We start from the raw sequence: 25611 nt of genomic DNA, 5'->3' as shown, positions 1-25611 counted from the left end.
TTTACTGTTTTCAACATAAAAGCATCCTAAAGTTCATAATGTAAGGAACATTGTTTGAAAATGTAACCTTGATATCTTTAATATTGACTGAGTAAGATCAAAGATTAAAATGAAAGTAAAATCAAATATTGATGTTCCTAATCATATTATTAGCTGGATTTCACAGGCAGGGTCACATTTGTTTCATTTTCTTTTTAATGGAACACAAAAGGAGATTCATTAATAAAAAACATACTTCTATGAATTGCTAATTTTCAAACAGCCCATACAAACACTATGGGCTGTGGTCACTATTTATGGACAGAGCGATGTGAACACTCTCCTAAGTATCATATGTTGTCGTAGATGAAAGTAAGATAAAGAGGTTTGGAACAACATGATGGTGAATAATGGCCTATGTTTCATTCTTTATGTGAACTACTCCTTTGATAAACTTTAATGACCCAAGTTGACTCACAACATTAACTACATAGTTCACCTGCAAAACAAGGTTAAGTGCTCAACTCAAGGGAGCAATAGTTGTTAAAACACCATTACTGTAAGATCAAACAACAGCCCTGGTCCTGAATTACCAGGCAACTGCAGTACCATCACACGCAAACACACACGTTTCCTTTTTTGTGGGGACTTGTATACACCGTCCCCTTCCCCTTTAACCTAAACCTAACAATCACAGAAAAAATACATCAAAAGATGTCCCAACAAGGTTAAAAATAATAATAATTACTATTACTATTATTATACTGGCATCACTATTTTTTCTGGGGACATATAACCCCATGGAATTACCAGATATACAGTACAATACACACACGTATACATGATTTACATTAGACAATGACTTTTATACTGTATATTCTATTCCCTTTCTCCAAAACCGAACCCTCACATTTTCTTTTCCATAATTTATAAAGATTGCGTTTAGTATGTTTTTAAGCCATTTAGTTTGTAAGTGTCCTTGAAAAACAAGATTTACTGTATGTTGTCATACACATGTAAAAATATACACATAAACCACATATACCAGTACCAGCGACACCAGGGCTCTCACACGAAGCACACCAAACAAATAGGTCATTATTCCTAGATTCAGAGCACACAAACAACTTAATAGGTTTTGTCCCAAATGGTTCATAAACAGTGCACATGGTTGAATGTCATGAGGATGCTATGATGTGTATGGATGTGCGTGTGTGTGCGTGCACGCATGTGTCTTTGTATGCGTGTAATAAATGTATCCAAAAATGTGGTGTCTTCACAGCTCCATACCAAATATACAATCACACCAACTGGCAGCTGTGCATGTGCTATCAGACTGTGACCCATGCCTGTATGTGTGTGCGGTGGTGAGGTTTAATACCATTTGGTATTATATCAGCAGTTTACAGAATCTCCATCTGCCAAACTGTAAAAATAACCAGAAAACATACACTGTATACTCACAGATCCCTGAACCAGTAACAAACAAGTCAGATTCCTGACATTCCAGTGCTTTACAATAAAGCAATTATTTTTTAAGATGTCAAATAAATCTTTGGTGTCCCCAGGGCACATATGTGAAGTTTTAGCTCAAAATACCATATAGATAATTTAATACAACATGTTAAAATTGACACTTTGTAGGTGTGTGCAATGATGTGCCGTTTTGGGTGTGTCCTTTAAAATGCAAATGAGCTGATGAAATGCAAACACTGATTACAATGATGATGGTTTGTTGTAATTGAAACTCAAATGTGCTGTGGATTATTTTCTCTCTCTCGTTTTCTCTCTGCACTAAATGGCTGTGCAGTGGTTGGATAGTGCAAATTAAGGGGAGGTATTATTATAATAAGAGCTCCTTATGACATCATAAGGAGAGCCAAATTTCAATGACCTTTTTTTCATGTCCTTGTAGAGAATGGTTTACAAAACTAAGGGCGGTTTCACATTTGGTGCAATTGCCTGGTCCGAACCAGAGTTCGATTGCTCCCCCCTCCCCATGCCCCCCATGGACGGTGTTCACATATTATTTTTGCATCCGAACCGCGGTATGCTTGCATCATCAAGCTGCAGCCGGCGCATTCTCATGTTGCTTGGCAACCGCTGTAAATGAGAAGACAACAAGCGTGATTGACGAACTGCAAGCAGAGAGATGATTTCTGAATGCCTCCGCAAAAATTGACGTCGGCGGACAGACCGTTGTCATCGAAACAACTTTAGTATATTTGCGGCAGACAGACGAAACTGTGTGTCTGTATTATTTCTTTGAAAACAAAACCAGGTTTAAAAAATAAGAACAAAAGTCAAGCAAGCATTCTATGCATTTTGTTGTCAAGGTAAGTGCACGCACACAAACACACACGTCTGTTTTGGTGGGACATTCCATATAATACGTAATTAACAGCGGTTCACTTCCGTGATTTGGTACGATTGCGCTCACATTAGCAGCGAACCGATCTGGAGTTCACATGAAACGAACCCCAGACCACCCGTTTTAAGCGGACTCGAGTACGTTTCGCGGGTGCGCACCCGACTTCGGAAGACAGCGTTCACATCATCCAAATGTACCGAACTCTGATGTCAATCGAACCTGGGTGCGCACCAAAAGTGCTAATGTGAAAACGCCCTAAGTTACTGGTTTGATCTTTTTCACATTTTGTAGGTTGATAAAAGCCCTGGGAACCCAATTATAGCACTTAAACATGGAAAAAGTCAGATTTTCATGCCATTGCCCTTTGAATAATGTCATTATAAAATAGTTCAAAGTGAACTCACAGTAATGGTAAAGACGAAAGAGGTCTTTTTACAGTATAAATACCAAGTATAATTTTACATACAGTACAGTCATTTTCTTTTTTTCTCTCTCCCCAATGATATCTGCGAGTAAAATGTTTCTGGTCTTGATGTCCAGTAAAACCACAGCTGTTGGCTACATGAACCTACACGATCAAAAGTGAGGCGAGATCACAGGACGGTTATATAATACAGCTACTGTAGTAACGAAAAAGTCACAGTAAGGGAAATGTTTCTGTAGTCAAGCAAAAAACACTACAAAACATGTAACCTAAAAAATATAAACTGATCCTGTAACATTTGTGCTGAAAACACTGATACTGCAGAACATGTTGTGTTTTACCTTTATTGTATTGATAGTATGACGTCGTTTATATATTTGACAAATACATTTATCCAAATCAACTTACAGTGCATTCAGGGTATAAGCATTATGAACAATTTCTAGAATTCATAACATCATCATGGAGACGTAGGTGGAGTTTTCTGACTGAAGCAATAAGCAACCATCTACCAACACATTTAAAACCACCTAGAATACCTTTGCAACCGAACAGCAATGCCCTGGCAAGCCCCACAACACCCGAACATCACAATTTTTGCAAAATTATCACCATGGTCTTCCTCACAACACTCATGGCATACAAATCAGAAATGTGCAAATTACACAGCAGTAGACACAACACATAAAGCGACAGGCAGCGTGTTCCTGGGTGCCACCCTACAAACGGTGAAAAATACAACCTGTAGAGATCAGGTATCTGACTTTGCTTTCATTAGAGCTGATCTTATTTCTTATAGCCAAAAGTGATCCAAAACAAACATCAAACAGAAACTCAAACAAAACTGTCCATGAATCTGACACAGTGCTCAACACCATGAGTTGTGACAGCATTCGACTGCATCCAACATGACTGCGTGTCAAAACATTTTCAGTTGACTCAATTGACAGTGTTTTAAACACAGCCTGGGGTTGCATTGAGAGCAAATATATGTGCTGTCAAACTTTTGGACCCATAGTGAACGTTAAGACTGAACCAAACCTCACACCACGATCGCCGCCGAGTAGACTGACAAGCTTTCTGAAACAAAGCTTGAATGTAAAACTACACTTTTGGGGCCGGTCCAAGTGGGTCCTGGAACTTGGCTGGGACCCAGACCGATGACAACCGATGAACATGAATAAAAGAGTTACCAGCCGTTGACCCAGCAACTGATATGCCTCTCACGATCTGATAATGAATGATAATGAAGCGCGTTCAAATTTAGCCTTGCGTTTGCTTTAACTCTTGTTTTTAAAGGAAAACACCACAGTTTTTCAATATTTTACTATGTTCTTACCTCAACTTAGATTATTAATAAACACCTATCTTTGTTCAAAGCATGCACTTTTAATCTTTGTACAGCGCGTCGTGAATGTGTTAGCATTTAGCCTAGCCCCATTCATTCCTATGGCTCCAAACAGGGATAAATTTAGAAGCCACCAAACACTTCCATGTTTTCCCTATTTAAAGACTGTTACATGAGTAGTTACACGAGTAAGTATGGTGGCACAAAATAAAACTTTTGTTTGGAGCCATAGGAATGAATGAGGCTAAGCTAAATGCCAACACAATCACAAAGCCCTGTACAAAGATTAAGTGCACGCATTGAAAAAAAATAGGTGTGTATAAGTCATCTGAGTTGAGGTAAGAACATAGTAAAATATTGAAAAACTGTGGTGTTTTCCTTTAAGTTTGACATATAATCCAAGATCATCATCATCATATAGTATGAAACGATAAGCGATAATGAAAACTACAACAGGAAACTGAGCTTTATAATCATTGATCCCATTATGAATTTAGATAGTAATACAATTTAAACTACTCCACAAACACTGATATAAACACAGCAAATTTGAAATATGCAAAAAAAAAACTATTTGTTTTTAACCAAAAGGTGGCAATTTTCCATAGACAAAATGCAAAGCCCAACACCAACTATTAAATAAACACCTTATATAGAAATCACTGTTGACCTGCTTCAACAAATTTATCTCTGTATATCAAGTCAAGTCCCCTACCTGTCATCAGTTTAAGTTGTAGCCATAGTCTGGTGATGTCGTGGCATAGCAGGGACATTCGGTTGAGCTCCATCCCGTTCAAAGTTCACCTTCCCTGGCCACTCTCCAGTCTCAGGTGTCCTTATCTCTGGGGCTTCATCCCCCCGCAGGACTCATTACAGAGGCTAAACCGTCCGTCAACGCGCTCCACATGTCCACATCTCGCAACACATACGGGCAAGCAGGCGGACACACAAAGTCTCCCGGTGTCAGGTTACACCCCTCGCAGCTCTAACACACACACGTGCAGGTAACAGACGGTGCAGCTGGAGAGAGGTAAAGCCCTGGGGCGACGCTTAAACCAGAATGCAATTTTGTTGCAGTGTGTGTGTGTATGTATGGGGGGAAAGGATAAGCTCCTGCATACGCACACACACTGTTTAATCGTCCTGCTTTGAACAGGTTTGAGAGAGAGAGAGAGAGAGAGAGAGAGAGAGAGAGAGAGAGAGAGAGAGACCAGTTTTTCTTTCTGGATTAATAATAGACAGCCAATCAAAATACAAGGCTGGACTGAGAGGCGGGGCACAAGAAACACAATTGTCTACATTATTCTATGAACATCTAACTTGATACTCAGTCTATTAGAGAGAGAGAGAGAGAGAGAGAGAGAGAGAGAGAGAAAGAGAGAGAGAGATCATAGATAAACACACTTTTATAACAGAGAAATGTTTTTTAGTGTCAGGGAGATCTGCAGGCATTCCATAGGAGTGAATGGGGCTTTACGCCTGTATTCTGCATTCACAAAGAGCCTGGGAAACACACACAGGCACACACGCACACACGCGCACACACACACATACATACAGGACCACCTGTTTGTGGCTGGAGTTTGTGCTGAGAAATTCTGCTGCAATGAATTACGTTTTGTAAGCATTCAATGGGACTCAAAACCCTTCAGCAGAGAAATTAGAGATTCCGTTTTATAAATTTTTTTAAAAATAGTTTGAAAACTAAAGCTTTTTTAAATACATCCTGAGTGATTCTTTTGAACTCTTTCCCCGCCATTGACGAGATATCTCGTCAATTAAGAGAAAACGCTTCCCCGCCAATGACGAGATTTTCCGTCTTTCCGCAATACCGCTATTATCCACCAGGTCCGCAACTTTTTAAACCCGGAAGTATTGCCCTATGGCAAGCGGCTGCATGTCCGTGTCTGTTTTAAAGATCGCTCTGAATGGGATCTCTATGAAAAGTCTGTCACAAAAATGGAATTATCTCTGCTTTTTGCTCAAAATGTGGTGTTTTTGCAGAAACCTACCCATATTCAAAAGCTGATTGCAAAAGAACCACTGAAGGTAGGATGAAACGTTTTTCAGAGGGTCTGTTCTTTCATTTGGTATATTGTATGTTTATATATTTAAAGAAGAAAATTTTCTGGAAGGCATTAAACTTTCGTGAAAATCATGAAAAACGCTGGCGCTGGCTGGCAACTTTTTAAAAAAAAGCTGGCGGTGAAAGAGTTAAGCATGTCCATTTCTTTCTAATATTGCACATCGACAGCGTGTCATACATCCCAATGTGCTTCATGCTATTTTAGAATAATATCACATATACCGTCCGTCTGGGAAACTATACTTTGGTTGTGACGTTTGCGATATGCAATCTTCACCCTGAGGCTCTCTCGTAGCCAGAAGGTCATTGGCCCTACACAACAGGAGGACTTTAAAATGCAGGTCAAGTCCCACGAACACTTGCTGGAAATCCCCTGGCACTGTCCTCTTAGATCTCGTGTCTGCCTATATATACCCACTCCCCGCTTCACACGCTAGAGATTTTTTAAGAGAGGCTGGGCTTCACATTTAATAAAGACAAACACAATGGACCCTTTCTGTGCCCATTAGTAACATTAGGCCTGTGTGAGAGCTCCTCTGGGCTACAGCGAATAGTGAGTACAGCAGGCCGAACTGGAATAAATCTATTAATTAGGGCTGTAACCCATCACAAAACTCAGGGATCGGATCACATTACGGTTTTTGAGGCACGGATCGGATCGTTTTTCGGATCAGCAAAGAAAAGGGTGGGAAAAATCTAATAACAAATAAATTACAAACATTTATAAAATAAAAGGACAAAGTTGCACATAAAGTAAGGTCTTAAATTGGCATTAGGTACAGAAATTGAATTAAATGAATAACAACACTCTCTTTATTGTACAAATTAATTATTATTATTATTATTTTAGAGCCACAGAAGTGATTTTCTCTTTGTCTTGGGTTGTTTGATTATCATTAATGACACAGACTTAAGGAGGTTAATTGAGGTTACTGTCTCTTTAAGACCAAATAAGCAGAATGGTTTCTGACTCTATAATTCACTTAAAGGATAATTCCGGTATTTAACACTTTGAGTCTCATTTCTGGTTTGTTTGTGATGGACACAGAAATTTTGACAATGGGTCGTGTCTTGACTTTTTGACTCGTTTAGAAGCGTCTCTTGACTGCTTCAGAATGGAAGTCAATGACCATGCACAAACATATCATTAAAACAACACTTAACGTTCATTTTCAAAACTGTGCTACTCACCGAGTGGTTCGTGGTGTTCGTTGATGATTAAAAAACAAGTTGTGTAGCGAAATACAGTTTCTGTCGTGTTTTATTTGGCATTTTGTAAAATTCCATTGACTTCTCTTGTAAGACTCATTGCTCGCTGATATATCACTCCGCCGCCGGGAAACAGAAAAGGGTCTGTTTACATGTGGTTGTAGTTTTTTCGCTCGGTTTCTCTGAGAAGAAATTTTTCCCATATTTGATGGCTCAGTGACCAGCTTTATGTTTGAAGTTGAGCTCGATTGTGACTGTCTATATGCTAGACACCGAGCGTACTTTTATGGCAAAGTGGTTGTCACCATCAAGTGGTCGGGAGTGTGCTAACGCTTCAGACTCAAATATAGAGCGGAAGTATATACGCGGTTGTGAGGTATCTGAAAAAATAGTTCCACTATAGCAAATAACACGGATTGAAATCATACATTGCGCCAATATATTTGTTTTTAATCATTAACGAACACCACGAACCAATTGGTGAGTAGGACCGTTCTGAAAATGAACGTTAAGTGTTGTTTTAATGACATGTTTGTGCATGGTCATTGACTTCCATTCTGAAGCAGTCAAGAGACGCTTCTAAACGAGTCAAAAACTCAAGACACGACCCATTGTCAAAATTTCTGTGTCCATCACTGTATAGTAGTTCATCCAAAACAAACCAGAAATGAGACTAAAAAGTGTTAAATACCGGAAGTATCCTTTAAGATATAAACAAACGTTTTTATTAGAATACTGTGAGATCATTTTGTATGTATGTGCCCTGTCAAGAACAGAAAGATTTTATGTTGGCTTACTTTCTTGAATATACGCACTACTGGGGGCACTTAAACGCGTGCACACACACAGGCGAATTCCAAACTGCGCTTCAGGAAGAAGATGCAGCATAAACTGTCGCTTCGCTTCACATAAAAACGTTAATGGACTACAGTATAGCCCTTTTCACACAGACATTCCATAAAATACACGGGAAAGGCATCCTGGATTTTTTCGATTTTTTGTTCATTCACACTGCCATGATTACCCGGCATCTGATGTCCTGGAAAGACACGTGACCTGTTGAAATTCCCGCCCTCTCTTCTACGCAGCGTATGAAGTTTGCTAATTATTTATTATTTCTCTCTCCAGAAACCACTCACGTGCATTTTTGTTTATGATAAGACTATAAAGTCTTTTACTTTATTTATTTTTTTGCTTTATCCCATTCAATTTATTCTAAAGTGTGAAGTCTCAATTAATATGAGGTTATAAAACTAAAATTAGTAAGTAAGTATGCATGTCACACTGACAGACATTTTCATTACCACTAGGCTAAAAACCACTTGAACACCCCTAAATAACACAATAAATCTCCGTTTTAATTTTCAATAAATCAACAGAACTTGGTCAGATGGTTTGTTTCAGATGGTTTGCTTTAGCAGCTAATAAATGGCAGCGTGTGATTGGTTGAGACGGATGCTGTCCAATCACTGTGCAGCTATGCATCCTACATTTGTTTTAACTTGTGACTGAACATGACATTATTCATGTTTTCTGAGGAAGTCTAAATAGGGAAGAGTCTAAATATGCTGAAGGCAGGAAGAAAGACTGAGTGTTTGTTTTCTGTTGTTCTTTTTACTGCCTGTCACTCACACACTTTTCTAACCCATTACAATACCGTAACTGTCTCGCAAATTACAACAAATTCTGTCCGAACCATCTTTTATTTATCAAAGTGTAAAGAAAGCTTAACAAACAACCAGTTCATCCAACAATGACCAATAAAAGCATAAAACTGATCTCACATCAGTATCTCCAGTGTGTACAGCTGGACTAGAGTAAAAATAGACTCAAGGCTTATTCATTCAGATAAATGTGGTGTCCTGTTTGACAGGATACATATGGCCATCCCACATACTGTACAGTAATTTAGCAGGACTGCAGCAGTTGTAATGGGATAAACACGCGCGTCTGTTTTTTTAACTTGGGTCAGACTTCCTCATTCAGGAGAACATGAAACCGATGCTTCGAGCGCAACTGCAAATAGACCGTGTGTAAATTATGTAACACATTTATCTAACAGATCTCACGATCAAAAGAGGGTGAGGTAAGAAACTATTTGCGCTTGTTATAGTGACAAGCCCTTTCAATAAACATATTTGGTCAAGCATCTCAACTACAGTAGACTAATAAAGAAACACTGACTCAACCAATGGCACGAGTTTGTGGGCGGGGCTATCTTTGCAATATTTTCTGAGAGTGCTACTGATGTTAAAACACACGGATTTTGTCTGAATATATTTTTGGTTTAGTTAGTTAATTGTTGGTTTTCATGCAAGCATGTTTGTGTCACTCATTTGAGTCACATGGATCCTCTTTAAGCAAATCACATGATTTTTTTGCATCTTAGGCGGAAATCGTCTTTCATAATAGTCATTTTCTTGTAACTCTTGAATTGTTGTATATATGCTTTTCATTGATGTACATTCAGCTATCACAGCATGGTCTAAACCAATACAGAGGTAAAAAAAAAACATATGACTGTCATTGTACCACGTTGCTGAAATCACTTGAGAATTATTGGGAAATGTCAAAATCTTCAGTCAGGTGATTCTGAAGGCAAACGTTACATACACAAACACTGGTCATGTGATCAGCATCATTAATTCAGTGAGTATTTGCATGGGTTTGGTCAGAGCATGGCATCTAAATATATACACCAACGAATCAAACCTGCTGAGAAAACAACAAAGATCTGTTTCAGCCGATAAAAACGTTTTGAATACCACCACAGTGTTCATGTGCATGCTGGCAGGCGCGTCTTTTAAGGGATTTATCAATAAAGTGTTCAGAAGATAAATAAGGACCCTCCTTTTTAATTTACATAACGTTTGCACAACGATAAAAAATGCATGCTTTCGACTTTTCGTGCTAAAACAGCCGCAAAGACCAGCTGAAATGCTTTTGTTTACATTACATTATGCCTAAATAAAACAGGATACAGCCTTCAATAAGGTCCAAAAGACAAAAGGTAGTTTCGGACGGGCAGCGTCCTATGTCCCAGGAATAGTGAGAGACAGGAATACAATCCCATCTAGGGCCCACAGGATATTATTATGACAACATGTCTGGTTTATTGCAAAACAAACAATAAACAACAATAAAGCTACAATCCCTGTAGGCTATGGTGAGGGGGGGGGTCATCTTTAAAATTAAATTAAATTCCAAAGATGAACAGACAAGCAAAAAATCATCAGTCATGAGATTTCCTGGGATTTTTGTTTTAGTTTTACCCCTTCTCTCGCATTTTCGCCAGACATTCTGTAATGCTAGTTGGACAATCATCTGTCATTAACCTAAATCGTGTCCAAACTGTCACGTCTCTCATCTGTTTCTGTGCATGGGGATCTCATGTGGACTGCAGTCAGGCGAAACGGTCAGCTGTGCTCTGGGGACAGCCAACACACCACACCCCCTTTATCACTCAGATTTAATCAGCACAGGCGCGGCTAAACAAATTCATCATCCAATTCCATGTCTCAGTTATCCGCACATACTGACAGCTAATGCAGATTAAGACTGCAATGTTACCAAACAGTAAGACCTCAGTAGCTGGGTTTCCATTAAAGGGGCCATGGCAGACTTTTTCCATGTTTAAGTGCTATAATTGGGTTCCCAGTGCTTCTATCAACCTAGAAAATTTGAAAAAGATCAACCCAGTAACTTAGTTTTGGTAAACCATTCTCCGCAAACATGTGAAAAAATAGGTCACTGAAATTTGCTTCTCCTTATGATGTCATAAGAAAATCTTATTATAATAATACCGCCCCTTAATCTGCATTTTAAAGAACACACCCAAAACGACAAATTTTTGCTCTCACCTACAAAGTGGCAATTTTAACATGTTATAATAAATTATCTATATGGTATTTTAGCTAAAACTTCACATGTGTACTCTAGGGACACTAAAGATTTATTTTACATCTTAAAAAGTCTTGTACCGAGCCCCTAAGGTGACATTGGAGTAAAAAAAGCTAAAGTTTAGTAACATGTGCTCACGCGAAACTTTCATGTGCTCACGCGAAACTTTCATGTGCTCACGCGAAACTTTCATGTGCTCACGCGAAACTTTCATGTGCTCACGCGAAACCTTCATGTGCTCACGCGAAACCTTCATGTGCTCACGCGAAACCTTCATGTGCTCACGCGAAACCTTCATGTGCTCACGCGAAACCTTCATGTGCTCACGCGAAACCTTCATGTGCTCACGCGAAAGCTTCATGTGCTCACGCGAAAGCTTCATGTGCTCACGCGAAAGCTTCATGTGCTCACGCGAAAGCTTCATGTGCTCACCCGAAAGCTTCATGTGCTCACGCGAAACCTTCATGTGCTCACGCGAAACCTTCATGTGCTCACGCGAAAATTTCATGTGCTCACGCGAAACTTTCATGTGCTCACACAAAACCTTCATGTGCAGATTTTTTTTTAAAAGTTTAGTGGCTCGTGCTCGCATAAAACTATCACGTGCTTGCGCGAAACTATTGCGCGCGCATGTCAAACTTTCACTTTCACGTGGGCACGCGTTAGTTTCAGGTGAGCACGCAAAACTAAACTTTAAAAAAAATTCTGCACATGAAGGTTTCGCGTGAGCACATGAAAGTTTCGCGTGCGCACATGAAAGTTTCTCGTGAGCACATGAAAGTTTCTCGTGAGCACATGAAGGTTTCGCGTGAGCACATGAAAGTTTCGCGTGAGCACATGAAAGCAAACTTTATTTAATTTTTGCTCCATGTCCCCTTAGGGGCTCCTTAGTCTAGTGACATGGCCCCTTTAAAACGTGAAGCAATTTTTTTCTAAATTCGGTAAAAAAGAAAAACAAACAAATGCCAATTAGGTGCGAATTTTGATGCAGGCACTAGCATCAAGGTCATAATGACGTCGTCGAGCCCCATATGAGAAAGACAACATCAGTTGATAGCTATACGGTCCGTGACATGGGTTTAATGTTCGCTACATCAGAATTTATCCAGCAAATGGGTTTCCAACTCCCATTTTTTGCAATTACTCTTTTCCCGATAAAAACCCTGACCTCAAGTAGGGGGTGCGCGGTAATTTGCATGCAATATCATGCACATCTAGACAGTAAAGCCGGTCCCTTGATTAGTAGCAAGTCGCCATCACCTGCTATTCACATGGAGCAGCATTTACTACACAAAGCCGTAGTTCACTGACAAGCTGGGCCATATCGCATACATATCGCAGGCAACACGTACGTGGTAATTAATGCAAAATTGCCCCGATTGTCAGTGAACTACGGCTTTGTGTAGTAAATGCCTCTCTGTGTGAATAGCAGGTGATGGCAATTCCCTTCTAATCACGAAGCCGGCTTCACTGACGAGATTCGCAATGACAATCACATGTGAATTTCGCGGATCCCTAACTTCAAGCGAGCATAAAAAAGTTTTATTTGAAATTTGGCGCTTTCATCACTAGTTTCTTATGCGATACCTCAACATGTGCATAAAATCAGTGTGATTGGAAACCCAGCTACTGTGTGTGGGTGCGCATGTCACCTCAGTAATCATAAAAACGGAGAAATCAATGATCAACATAAAAAAGAAATAATTAGATAAGGAAGTAATTAATTCTTATCTAAAGAAGCAATTTCCCACAAGAGTGTTTTGGGGACATTCCTTTGTGTTTCCATGTAGAAGTAGTTTAAAAAAATCAACCTTACAGTTTTAAACCTAATAAAGCTCTTGATTAAAGGAACCACAAAACTTCATGCACACCATAGTCAACACACAAGAGGAACAACCAGCAGATGCAGAAATAATGACTGTCAGCTGATTCTGACAAATTCTTGACATCAAACACAAACAGCTCTTCAAACACAGATAATGCATTTTAAAAACCAATAGAAATATCTTAATAAAACCATATACAAATACAGTCTGTTGAAGACTCTGAATACAGATGTAAAAGTCCATAAGATATGGATGCATAACGATTAATCGTGTTTAATATAGCAGAATAAAAGTGTTTATTTACATATATGTGTGTTTGTGAACTGTGTATAATAATTATGTATATATGCACACATGCATGTATAATTTTAAGAAAAAGGGACAAACCAAATGCCTATACATAATCTGGGTTAATTTAATACAACGGCTGGGTTCGTCCCTTTTCATCCCAACATCGTGTTGAAAATAACTTTAAACATTTTTAGTGTGAATGATAGTGTCAGTAAAATCAACAGCCGTACAGCAATATTTGCCTGAATACACGTACTATACACTATACAGCATGCTGCGTTTCAACAGAACTGAGTATGCTAAGTGTGTTTGAAGAAAAGATATTTACTCAGAGCAAATAACACTGATGAGAAACTACAAGCTCAAGTACATACTGATATTAGTGAATACATTGGAAAAACAATTATAGGGCAATGAAGAAGGCGAATTTAAGGAAGGTTCAGATGGGGATAGGATTCTTATGCTGGTAATTAAAATGATAGTGTTCGATACTTAGTAAGCAGTATGACTGAAAGTAAGAAGAATGTAGAAGTATGTTATATCATTTGCTAATTTTTCATTCCCCTGAAAAGAGAACAATGAGCAATTCTGACTCATTCTGGTGTTTTTCTCTTTACCTCTGAGGTAAAACACTTTAAATGGACAATGCCACATCTGAGTCAGATCAGTTTAAAACTGAACACAGAATCTCTGGTGAACACTCCAATGTCTGAACGCAGCATTTCGATTTGGTCTGTCAATGCTGCTATAGGTATGTGCGCAAAGTAAAACCCTGCAATAAGATTTGCTTATACACACTGTTTTTAGCATATAAAAAGTATTGCTGAGTGAATATATGAACTCAGCAAGAGTGGGCGCTTACTAAGAGCAAACTAATTGAATAGATGCTGAACACTATCACAGGGGAGACTATGGCCCTCACCCAAAGTGTACCCTAAACACTTTGGTAGTCTGCACTTTCAAAACGTAACATCACTTTGACTGGCGGGAAGAAGGCCCTGTACCTACCCTAAGGTCTTTCTACAAGTCCGATGTAACCCCGCTTTGACTATCGGGAAGAAGTGCAGGCTCAGGAAAAGGGCACATCAAGGGTACATATCGACCAAAAAGGGGGTCACCCATAAGCATCCTTACCAAATCTAAAACGACAAATGGACCTCCTACGGCAGTGGTCACCAACCCTGTTCCTGGAGATCTACTTTCCTGCAAAGTTCACATTCAACCCCAATCGAATACACCTGAACCTGCCAATCAAGCTTTTCACGGCTACCCAAAAATTGGAGGCAGGTGTGCTGAAGCAGGGTTGGATCTAAAGTAGGCAAAAGGGTAGATCTCTAGAAACAGGGTTGTTGATAGGGTGGCCATTCGTGCCAGTTCTGCCGGACACGTCCCGAACATGAAGTCGCTTTGCTCGACCACATACGTCATTGAGGTTCTCACATTTCAGTTAAAATACATAAGATTTATTTCTTTTAATCATTGTAGTTTCATTCTTACCTTGAAATTTAATGTTTGCTTTTCTGAAATTGAACCCGAAATATTAAACCTTGATGACGTAAGCGGTCGACCAAAGCGACTTCCGATGAACGCACCCGAAATCCTGTTTGGGATATGTCTGGCGAAACTGGCACGAATGGCCACCCTAGTTGGTGACCACTGCCTAAGGTCTTGTCACATGAAGGCCATTTTTCAGTCGGAAGGCTTCAGCCTCCTGAGGTCGCATATGCAGGCTGCATACGTCACCAAGCCTGGTTTATTTAAGTTAATGCTCGCTTAGTCAACAAGTCTGTGTGGTGTCCCATCTGTCATTTTTATGCTCCGAAGTGTGCTCATCAGCACCCCCCTTGCACCCTTGATGCGATCTCCGGCGAAGCCCGCACTGCAGCAGGCTTTGCGCACTTTACCAACCCAGAAGTCCTTGCGAAAGGGAGGGGAGGAGTTCACACTGATGTGCAAATACGACTCTGGTGCGCCTTGGACTTGCGTCAAGGGTCCCTAAGGTCTGCACTACATGATGTCATCAAAGTGTGTACTGTGAGGAGGTCCACAAGTCCGAAGTGTGCCAAAAGTGCGCACACTGATCGAAAAGGGGGCGCACATGAGCACCGTTTTTAAAGCTATGCCAAATGGTACACCCTTCACACTTAATTAAGGACTTAGCAGACACATGCACACGGCAGCCATTGTAAATCTGTAAAACCACAAGCTCATATGAAGTGCACCTGAAGCAGCCTATAAGGCAAGATTTTTCTTCTTGTTCCAAAGACTCACACGCAACTGAATTGAACTGTACTACTGTAGTGGCCCCTTTTCATGCATAAAATTTAATTTTTAGGTCTTCCAACCTTTAATATGAATACAAAATATCATAAATGTGGTCCATGTAAGTGAGATATTCTGATATTTTATATATTCGAAAGCTAAGGTACAAATGGAATTTAGGTCATTTTTACACATTTTTCACAACAACCCTATACAAAAAGTCATCTGCAAGTTTATAAAAAAATTGTTAGTAAATCATTTATACTGTATGTCATTGAATGACTTCAGATTCCTTCTTTAATAAAAGTTACTATGCATTCAAAAATGGCCAGCACAATATACTGTTAAAAAGTAAATTCATGACAATTCACATTCATCATTTACCGCAGCTCCTACTGTATATGGTCAAAATGTAACATTTAACAACAAGGCCACTTCTGCTGTCCCGCTGAGAGATGAGACCAGTCTCTTACAACCAGAAATGCAAATATACACACGTGCACACAACACATCCAAGAAGCAAAACATGCACACGCTGCAAGCTAAGAGCAAAAATGGCCGACATTGTTTAACATTTGTTAACCAACATAAGGTGTCTTCATAAAACCAGTAAAGTTGATCCTAAATAAACAAACATAAGCAAGTAGAGATTAGTTTAAGATCAACCCTTCCTTATGAACTGTGTCCTCATAACATTATAAGCAAACCTCCAACTCCATAGGCAAATAAAGACGCTCTGGTATCCTCTTACCGCTTCATTGATGCATGGGTGTTACGGAAAAGCTCGATTGTTCCTTGTTTGATTTTCTATATGATATTCCACAGCAAAATACTCAGAGATGTTGAGAAGCACATGCTAGAAAAACCACACCCACAGAGGAACATATAGGCAGGTGTTTCTAATTAGGTTTGCACTTGAAAGTAAGCATCCCTGTGCTTCATTCACTCTGAAGGGTGCAAGGTGATACAGTCTTGTATGTGCACGTTTAGGACAATAAACAACGTGTGAACATTTTATTACAGTTTTCAGAGAATATATCTTAAGTCTATTTATCTTACCATTGTAACAAATAGATTTAAAAAAAGTATTTATATAAATAATTAAAGTTTGCTTCTAAAATAAGATGAAACAGGGGCAGTTTTTGGACTATCTTCCTCAATTCACCCAACATTTATCCTAAAATTTTGCTGGCAAACAAGATACAAATACTCATTTGTTTGCGGTGAAGAACTTACAGTTCAGGCCGTCGCAGGATAAAGTGAACCTGTAGAAACTTTCCACTTCCTCTAAAGAGATCTTCACCAAGTCCCTGCAATCCTCCAGGGTTCCCTGTCTCTCCATCAGCATCTTCCCTGACTCGCAGGTACCTCCTTCACCAAAACGTCTCAAACGGCACAAATGTTTCTCAAATGTCACATCCTCTCTTCACTTATATTGCAAACATTCACTTGCTCATTCTTTACACACTCTCACTTATCTTTCTCTATGTGTGTGCTGCAGGTGGAACGTGCCGTTGTTATTTTCAGTCACTCCCATCTCTGACACAGGTGACGCCCTGTAGCAGCTCTGTGCGCATTCAGTTGACTCATATGCAAACATGCAGTCGCAAAATGTGCTCATCTGTCTCCGCCATCTCATCAGGACCGCCAGATGTCTCATCACGTATACATTCAGATTTATAATGACCAGAGTCTACCCAAAAATGTGAGGTTGCTCTTGCATAGATCATTTGTTTTAAAGAAACATATACATCAAGAATACAGCTTGGACAATTTAGGCTTGGATGTGTTTAAATAAATGTTTTGGAAATCAAAAAGTAAAAGTGACATAATTTTCAAGTACACTCTCAGAAACAAAAGGTACAAAAGTCGTCACTGGGACGGTACGTTTAAAAAGGTCCTAATATGTGGGACAGTGACAAAAACGGTTTGGCGAGATGAGAAATACAAAAACCTTTTTTAAAAACTTGTTTTAAAAGCACGCATCAGGTTTATTTCAATGCATATAGTGTATTTATGTTGATTTTATGTTGATTTTATTAAATTACATTTGCACCAAGTTAAGACAGTATGGACCTGAAAATGTCAAATGGTGTAACCGGCAATTGCGCCAAAGAATGAAAAATATTAAATATTTTTTCCACCTTGTTAGCATGTAAGTGTAATCATAAAAAAATTAAATATAATTTTATTAGTTATTTCTAAATTTAAATTTTAATGCTTTTTTGTAATATTTGTTTTTACAAATATATTTATATTTTCATTAAAAAAAATTCTAGTTACACCAATTGACACAGACCGTTTACACCACATTGACATTTTTGCAATTATCCCCCAAATATTCTTTTAAAATGAAATAAAACCAGAAATTTTAGACTTGTTCCTCAAAAAAGAGAATGTATGCAAGTAATCTGCAAATGTATTTTGAAATTTTAACCCTTTTACATTTAATTGAACCATACGGAAACAAAATAATTAACGTCATTGACCCATGAACTCTTTTGGAACAGATATGTATCTTTGAGGGCCCAGTATGTTACCTCTAAGGTAACAATGTGTACCTTTGAGGTACCAATGTGCACCTTTTAGGATAAAAAGGGTACTACCCTAGTAACAACTTTTGTACCTTCTTGTACCCTTTTTCTAAGAGTATATGGTAGCCCATTCTCAAAATATATGGACACACGCACAAAACAAAAGGTGCAAAGCTGTCTCTGGGGCAGTACCCTTTAAAAAAGGTTCTAATATGTACCATTTAGGAACGAATATATCTTTGAACTGCCAATATGTACCTTTGAAGTACTAATATGCACTTTTTGGATACAAAGGTGTACCTTTTTGAAAGGGTACTGTCCCAGTGACAACTTTTGTACCTTTATTTCGGAGAGTGTACCACTGCACCACCCACGAAACAATTGGGGCAAATACGCCTTGCCCAAAGGCACCACGGTTCCAGTCGCAACCTGAAAGCCATGAGACTTCCCATTTGTTCTCCATTTAATCTTATTGTTATTCAGTAGAAATTTTTTTTACAAATAAATCATATATATCATTACTAGTACCAGAACACATAACCAAAGTTACTCAGTCAAGTTCTACAAAGTCAAAGTCGCAGAGGTCATTTCGAGGTCTCAGAGTTCATTTACCTGATCGAGGGGTCTGTGTGTATGTGGTTTGGATCCTCTTAGGTTTAGAAAGAAAACACCACCGCATTTCCATTACTAGCTTCAGGTTTGTCTTCGCACAGCAAACTAACACACCAAAATACATCCAGCACAGCGTCACCGTCTCTAAGCCGCAGTCTCTTATACTTTGACCTCATGCGAACCACTCAAGTCTAAAGATGTAGTTAACCATTATCAGACTCCATTACAATACAGCAACACACACTTTAAAAAAAAATGTCACAATCAACATATATTTTATGTAACAAATTAAGTTAAACAATTTCAACAAGTTACCTCAACTTACACAAGTCAAAACTGAAAATAGTAGGTTGACCTTACTGGCAAAACTTCGTGCTGCATAATGAACTGGGTACCTCCATGTTTATAATGCAAAATACATAAGGAATAATTGACGAAGGGCCGTTGAATTATAAGAAAATAAAGCACACCCAAGGTGGTAATACGGCACAACGCGAAGCGGAACATTTCTCAGCCAATCAGAATAAAGCATTCAACAGGCCCGTGGTATAAAGTAAAATATATCATATAACAGAAAGATCTGACAATGCAACATCGCCATATCTGATGAAAAGGTATACTTAGACAAAATGTGAATTTAATGGAACCACCCCTAAAATGCCCTGAAATACCCTTGCAATCACTATAAGGACTCAACGAAATCAAATCATGCTTAAGCTCAGGGCTCGCAAAAGCACTAGCCAGATGTCCCAAGGCTGTCGTGCCTTGTAGCCATGCTACCAAAATGCATCTCCGCCCTGCCTGTCAAGCTATCTTGACTTATAGGGAGGAATATACTTAAATACTTTTGGATTCTCTCACAGATTAGGATCGGTAAATATGGTGTATGTAATTTACGCATCTGGTATTTAAATTGCGTTTGAACGTGCGCTCGCAAGCAGTACTACTAATTTCCTCAAACGTCGTCCTGTCAGTCATTAATATCCTAACGAAAAAAATGAAATCTGCCGCAGCAACCTAAATGTGATATAGACTGCATGTGCAGTGAAGAGAATTGCGAAAAAGGCTACAGTATGTGACTCTGTGCAGAACCAGCTCTTAAAGCGACAGTAGCCCCTTTTTTTCTGATCAGAAAAAAATCTGATCTATAACTGGAAAAAAGTTTACAAGACTTGACATCTGAATTGATTTAACAAAAATATTTAAGTCAGCAAAAAAAATTTACAGTGTAGGCTTTGTATTTGCAAAATTTGTCTGGTGGTGAAAACTAATTATCCCTTGGCTATCCCCTTAAAGTAGGGTGTTATTTTCTTATGTGACTTTAGTTAATTTTTCAGATATTTTTCAGGAAATATTTGTACTGATGATTGTGTTATTTGTGTTTTTAGATGTTTTGTCTCAATATTCTACATTAAAGTAATGTCTTTTTATTTGGGCTACTTGCAGCCATTTCGGGCTACCAAAAACTGAAGAGTGCCTGCCTAAAAGGCTACTAGCAATTTTGAAATTTTGCGAACCCTGAAGCTGGTCTGAAATCAGTCACAAAATATGTGGAGCCATGAACCTAAATATACCAGATGACAAGTCCAAAACAAACGGTTTGGCATAGTGTCGATGTGAACAAGATGGCAACAACACAAAGTCATTGGGATGCTAAGCGTAGTTTCATATTAAACACGCAGCAGGTCAAACATCAAAGACCAAACAGACAAACACACACAAACTTAAGCAACAATCCGTAAAGAAACAGATCCAAGATTTACTTACTTCTAAGGATTTCAGACATCCTCTCTCCTGTGGCCACAAGTTGTGCTTATCTTCAGTGTGTCTCTTTACTGTGTACTAACACTATGCACTTGTTCAGCTTGTTACCGGTGTGCGTATGGTTATCTTGTGCCTTGTGTGTTCCCATAAATACACCAGTCTGACACGCACTGGTTAACTGAACCAAAAGCAAAACTTTTAGCATAAAGTGTCTGAGAGAGAGAGAGAGAAAGAGGATGTGTGTTGCTGTGATTTAGGCATTGTGCCATCCACATGCATCTCAATGATGGGAGAGATCCCATGAGGAAACCACCTCTGAACCTCACGCATTGTTTTATCCGGTAAAATATAACATCTCTAAACATTGTAATTGTTCATTTAGATGTTGCTTTCTTCATTTAAGGATAAATCTCATTATAGTGTGTTAGCTTTATACTGAAATCTACAATGGCAGGGGTTAAGGAAAATTTCGCTTTAACCATTACCGTGCAAATACGTACACATTTATAATGTACAAAATTTTAGGTTCTGTGCAGAATAACCAAAGGTGTCTATAAAACTAAATAAATGCCACTTATTTTATATTTTACCATTTTATTCAGTAACAGTCATACATTTTTAGGTACTGTATGACTTAAAAAGTCAATGTTTGAAATGATTCACAACCTAACAAAAAAAGTTACCAATTTCTATCCTATTTCCTCTGTAAAACTTTAGCCAACTAACACCCACCCACCCTCTCGAAAGTCCTAAATACACAGACAGATCTGTATTCTCTCACCGTTCCAATCCCTCCACGAGCTCTTGCGGCTGAAGCTTGTGAAAGGAGAAAAAGGGACCCCCTGTAAGACAGTAGCCGATAGGTTGTAGAGGAGCTGGGTCAGTCGAGACAAGATCCGCTGTGGGACGTCTTGACCCTCCTGAAGGAACTCGTGCAGAGACATGGAACCCTAAGATGAACTCTTCGCACATCCGAACCGGTCCCAACCGTTCCCAGCTCGGCTTGACCTCTTGGAACCAGCCCAAAACTGGTCTGGATAGACCTTCATTCGTTCCAAACCAATCCTGACCGCACCAAGGCTATATGAACTAAGTAAAACGGATGAAATCCCAAGCCAGTAATATCTGATCCAAAAAAACGCTGGGAATGCTAACAGCGGTTCGACTCTGATCTCAAAAGGCTTCCAGTGTCAGATGCAGCACCTGTAAAGATGCTCCATACGCAATGCTGCATGCATAAAACATCTCTTCTCACCCGCACAGAGAAGCAGTCCCCGCGTTCACGCATGCTGGCGCAACAAACACATGCATATTCTTGCAGAGGAGAGAGGAAGAGTGGAGGAGAGGGGAGGGTGAGTTTTAGCGCAAATCCCCTTCTGCTGTGCTAATTACACACCCACAGTCACACACACACTAATCTTAAGCATTCTTGTGCGCCACATAGAGGTCAAACTGACTAACAAAACAAGTGGTCTTTAAATAAATTTTGTCATCTTTCTGCAACATCTCAACATGGGGCCCAAGGGGGGGGGGGGGGGCTTAACACATTTTTAAGGGGGCCATATGATGACTTAAAATTGTTTAAAATAAAAAGAAAAGCATTAAAATAAGATAAAACAACACAAAAATCTACATATTTTTTATTGTTTGGTTATTTTTATGATTATACATCAGTCTAGTCATGCCAAGCTCTAGAACATTATATTGGGAGAATAATAGAATGTGTTGGGGAGGGGTCTCAAATATTGTTTTGGGCAACAGGGGGGCCTTAAAGTGAAACGCATGTGGTCTACATATGCACCCTAAAATCACACGTAGTACTGTCATGTACTAATTCAGAAAAAAATATTTGGGGTTAGGTTTGTCTTTAATAAAATAAGCTTTATATAAAAACACCCAAACACCCTTGACCTAAATTATTTACTTTGAAGTACCCCCTGAGATTTTAAGTAAATATTTCAATAATTTAATAGCACATTTGCATGTGTAACTTCAAAAACATTTATTTTTTATCTGTTTTAAAAATTTAATGTTTTAATTTTAAAATGATTTATTAACATTTTATGATTTAATTATTTGTGGTATTAATAGTTTTTGATCAACTCATGAACCTTGTGCAATAGGCTTTATGCCCAGCTGCACTACTTCTTGAACTTCAAGCAGCTCCTTGTTTCCTGTCTGCCATTATTGGACAGACTGATTAATCCAGGTGTTCCTGTCCTCAGTAGTCACAACAACAATAATCAGACACAACTGGATTAATCAGTTTGTCCAATAATGGCAGACAGGAAACAAGGCGCTGGCTGAAGTTCAGGAAGAAGTGCAGCTGGGCATAAAGCCTATTCCTTTTCAAACTCCAGTTTGGGAAACAATGGGTTAAGGGGAAGAGCATTTTTACATATTTGGTAAATGCTTGATTTATGATAGTATGATGATCATTGCTATAGCTCATAACTAAAAGTCAATAAACAATTCCCACCTTGATAGCATACTAAGGAATATGGTCTATCCTGCACTTATCCCGGGGCTTGAGTACCCACTGAAATGGCCGAGTACCCATGTAAAAATGCCAGATACACAGAACACACCACTGGGTTAAAATTGACCAATGCTGGGTTGTTTCAAAAACCCAACCACTTGGTTATTATAACCCATGTTTGCATAACAACAACCCAACATTGGGTCATTTTTAACCCACCATGTGTTCTGTCCAATATGTATCCAGAATGGGTTAAAAACATCCAAGCTATTTTTAGAGTGTATGCTAATCTGAATCAAGAAGCCTCTGTGATTGGTGGATATCGCGAGTTGTAATATCTACAAAGCTCTGATGAATAAGCTCAGGGGAGCATCACATTTAGAATCTAAAACTGTGCGGAAAACGACACTGCACCACTTTTCTTCTTTTTCTCAAAGCGATTTGGCGCTCCCGTAGCGTCTGCCGTTGCTAAGCAACCTTAGCGTTGCGTGATGTGTGTATTATGTTGAGTTACATTAACTTGAGCTAGTACGCAATTACAGTAGCTCTACTCACCCTGAACACCCTAGCAACACCCTGGCAACCATACTACTGTAGCACCGTACGTAGTATCCTGGGAGTCCTTTTGCAAGAACATCTCACATTCAAACATTAAACCTACCATACGACACATGCATGGCAATTTATGATCAACAAACAGGAACTTTCTGTCATTTATTCACCCCTGGCACTCTCTAAAGAGAATACAGAGAATAGTGGAGAGAAGGGGAAACTGCTTGCCAAGGTTTGGGCTAAAGCCATCACACCATGTAATTTACTCCAGTTCTCTTACCATGGTGGATGTTATCCTACAGCCGAAAACAGTAAGCCCTCTCAGAGCTCTCTTAAAATAGGAAAGACCCAAAAATCTGTTACCACAGCAACCCACAACGACTGTCCTATATGTATTCAAAATAGATGAAAACAAAGATTATTTGTATTATAAGTGTTTTTATCTGCACTGTGCAAGGCTCGGCCCCATATACACAATTTTTTGTGTGGATAATGTCAAAATTAATGTTAAAATGTAACACTGGCGGATGTGATAAGCTATAGATATGCACATTGTATGGCATTTATAGTGACTGTCATGTGTGGGCATATGTGCATGTAAAGTATAGGAGAGATTGTGAGTGTGTGGATAGGATGGTGAACATGGTAAGAAGACAGCTGTGAGACAGCATTAGCTCTTTGGCTAGACTGTGTATTAAACACCCAATAAACACTACAGAAATTGTTTCACACTGTCTACACTGCGTCAATATTTTGATCACAATTTACATCATCTATACATCAATCTTAAAACCCATGAATTCAGGGTCACCTGACCATATATTGCATTTGTAACATCAGTATTACTGGAATTATATTACAACTTTCTATAGGGGTTTTAATATTATAAGAAGGGTATTCTTCGGGAAATAAACTAAATAATACTTAATTTAGTAATTTAGCACAGCTGAGGTAAAAAGTGTGTGTGTGGGGAATTCAGCAGTCGAGCAGGTTGAACAAACAGCACCCCACAGTGTAAACAGTGGCGTGTATCTGTTTTATACTGCAGAACCCTGAAGGCCAAAACATCTTTAATAAAGATGACCCAATTCTAGACACGTAATAGTTTTTTAAGACCACAAGTCTAAGAAAAGATGCTTTTATGCTGTGCCTGTTCACTGTTACATTGTGCTGGTGTTGTTTTAGCTCGGGGTCACTGGCAAACAGCTTAGAAATGCTTTAAAGAAAAAGTGAATGACCATAGGTTATGATAACATAACTAGGGTTACCTTTATAAAGACGTAAAGATGGATGAAAGACTAGGGAGAAAGTAAAAGATGGGGGGAGGCAGGACAAAATAGAAAAAGCTTTCAAAATGAGTTCTGTCAATAAAAAAGTTGGTTTAACTTAAAAAGTAAGTTACCTCGTTGCCTTAAAATTTTGAGTTCATCACAATTACTTAATAACTTTTTTGAGTCAACTGATATTTTTAAGTTCAAATCAAAAATTTTATGCAAACACATAAGTTACTTTTTTAAGTTGAACCTATTTGTTTTACAGAGTGTAGAAGCAATTTGCAAATGAATAATTCACCCAAATATGAAAAACAATTTTTTTTACATTTTCTCCGTTCTTGCAGATCTTGTGACTAAATGTCATATCCCAGATAGCAAGTAACCATTGAAACAATGCTTAACATTGATTTGCCAATATTAACCACATTGAATCACGTTAATATAAAAAAATTGAAATTTCAACAAACCACCATTATGGTGATCAGTGTTTGCTTAAGTTTGGCGTTTGAGAGCTAAGAACCGATAAGAATCAATGTCAACAATGAGCTGACATATTTGAACTTAGGGGGTGTGCACACCAAAGCTTTTAAATGCGGCTGAAAACGTCAGGCGGACGCTGACTGTCAGCTTTTTTCAGCCGACTGACAGCTTTTTTAGCTGTGCGCTTTGGTTGCTGTGATACTTCTGCTTTGTTTATCAG

General features: G+C 38.8%; 1 protein-coding gene across 12 annotated transcripts in view; it reads right to left on the bottom strand.

Annotated features, from left to right (window-relative positions):
* LOC135785855 (guanine nucleotide exchange factor DBS-like) overlaps positions 1–25611 on the bottom strand; it is an 88016-nt gene that overhangs the window by 60285 nt on the left and 2120 nt on the right. For 4 of the 12 annotated variants that reach the window (XM_065295440.2, XM_065295443.2, XM_065295447.2 and 1 more), the window contains exon 1: positions 21388–21826. The exons of 1 other annotated variant lie outside the window; for it this stretch is intronic. In XM_065295440.2, coding sequence (XP_065151512.1) covers positions 21388–21550 — 163 coding nt within the window. In that variant the 5' untranslated portion in view covers positions 21551–21826. Of the gene's footprint in view, positions 1–4837; positions 5251–16932; positions 17163–20609; positions 20700–21387; positions 21829–25611 lie in introns of those variants that run through there. 7 more of the 12 variants (XM_065295436.2, XM_065295439.2, XM_065295445.2 and 4 more) reach the window with 5 other exon arrangements.

The sequence above is a fragment of the Paramisgurnus dabryanus genome, chromosome 4, assembly GCF_030506205.2.
Source record: "Paramisgurnus dabryanus chromosome 4, PD_genome_1.1, whole genome shotgun sequence".
In the NCBI taxonomy this organism is placed as follows: domain Eukaryota; kingdom Metazoa; phylum Chordata; class Actinopteri; order Cypriniformes; family Cobitidae; genus Paramisgurnus; species Paramisgurnus dabryanus.
This window is presented reverse-complemented; position numbering and strand designations above follow the sequence as displayed.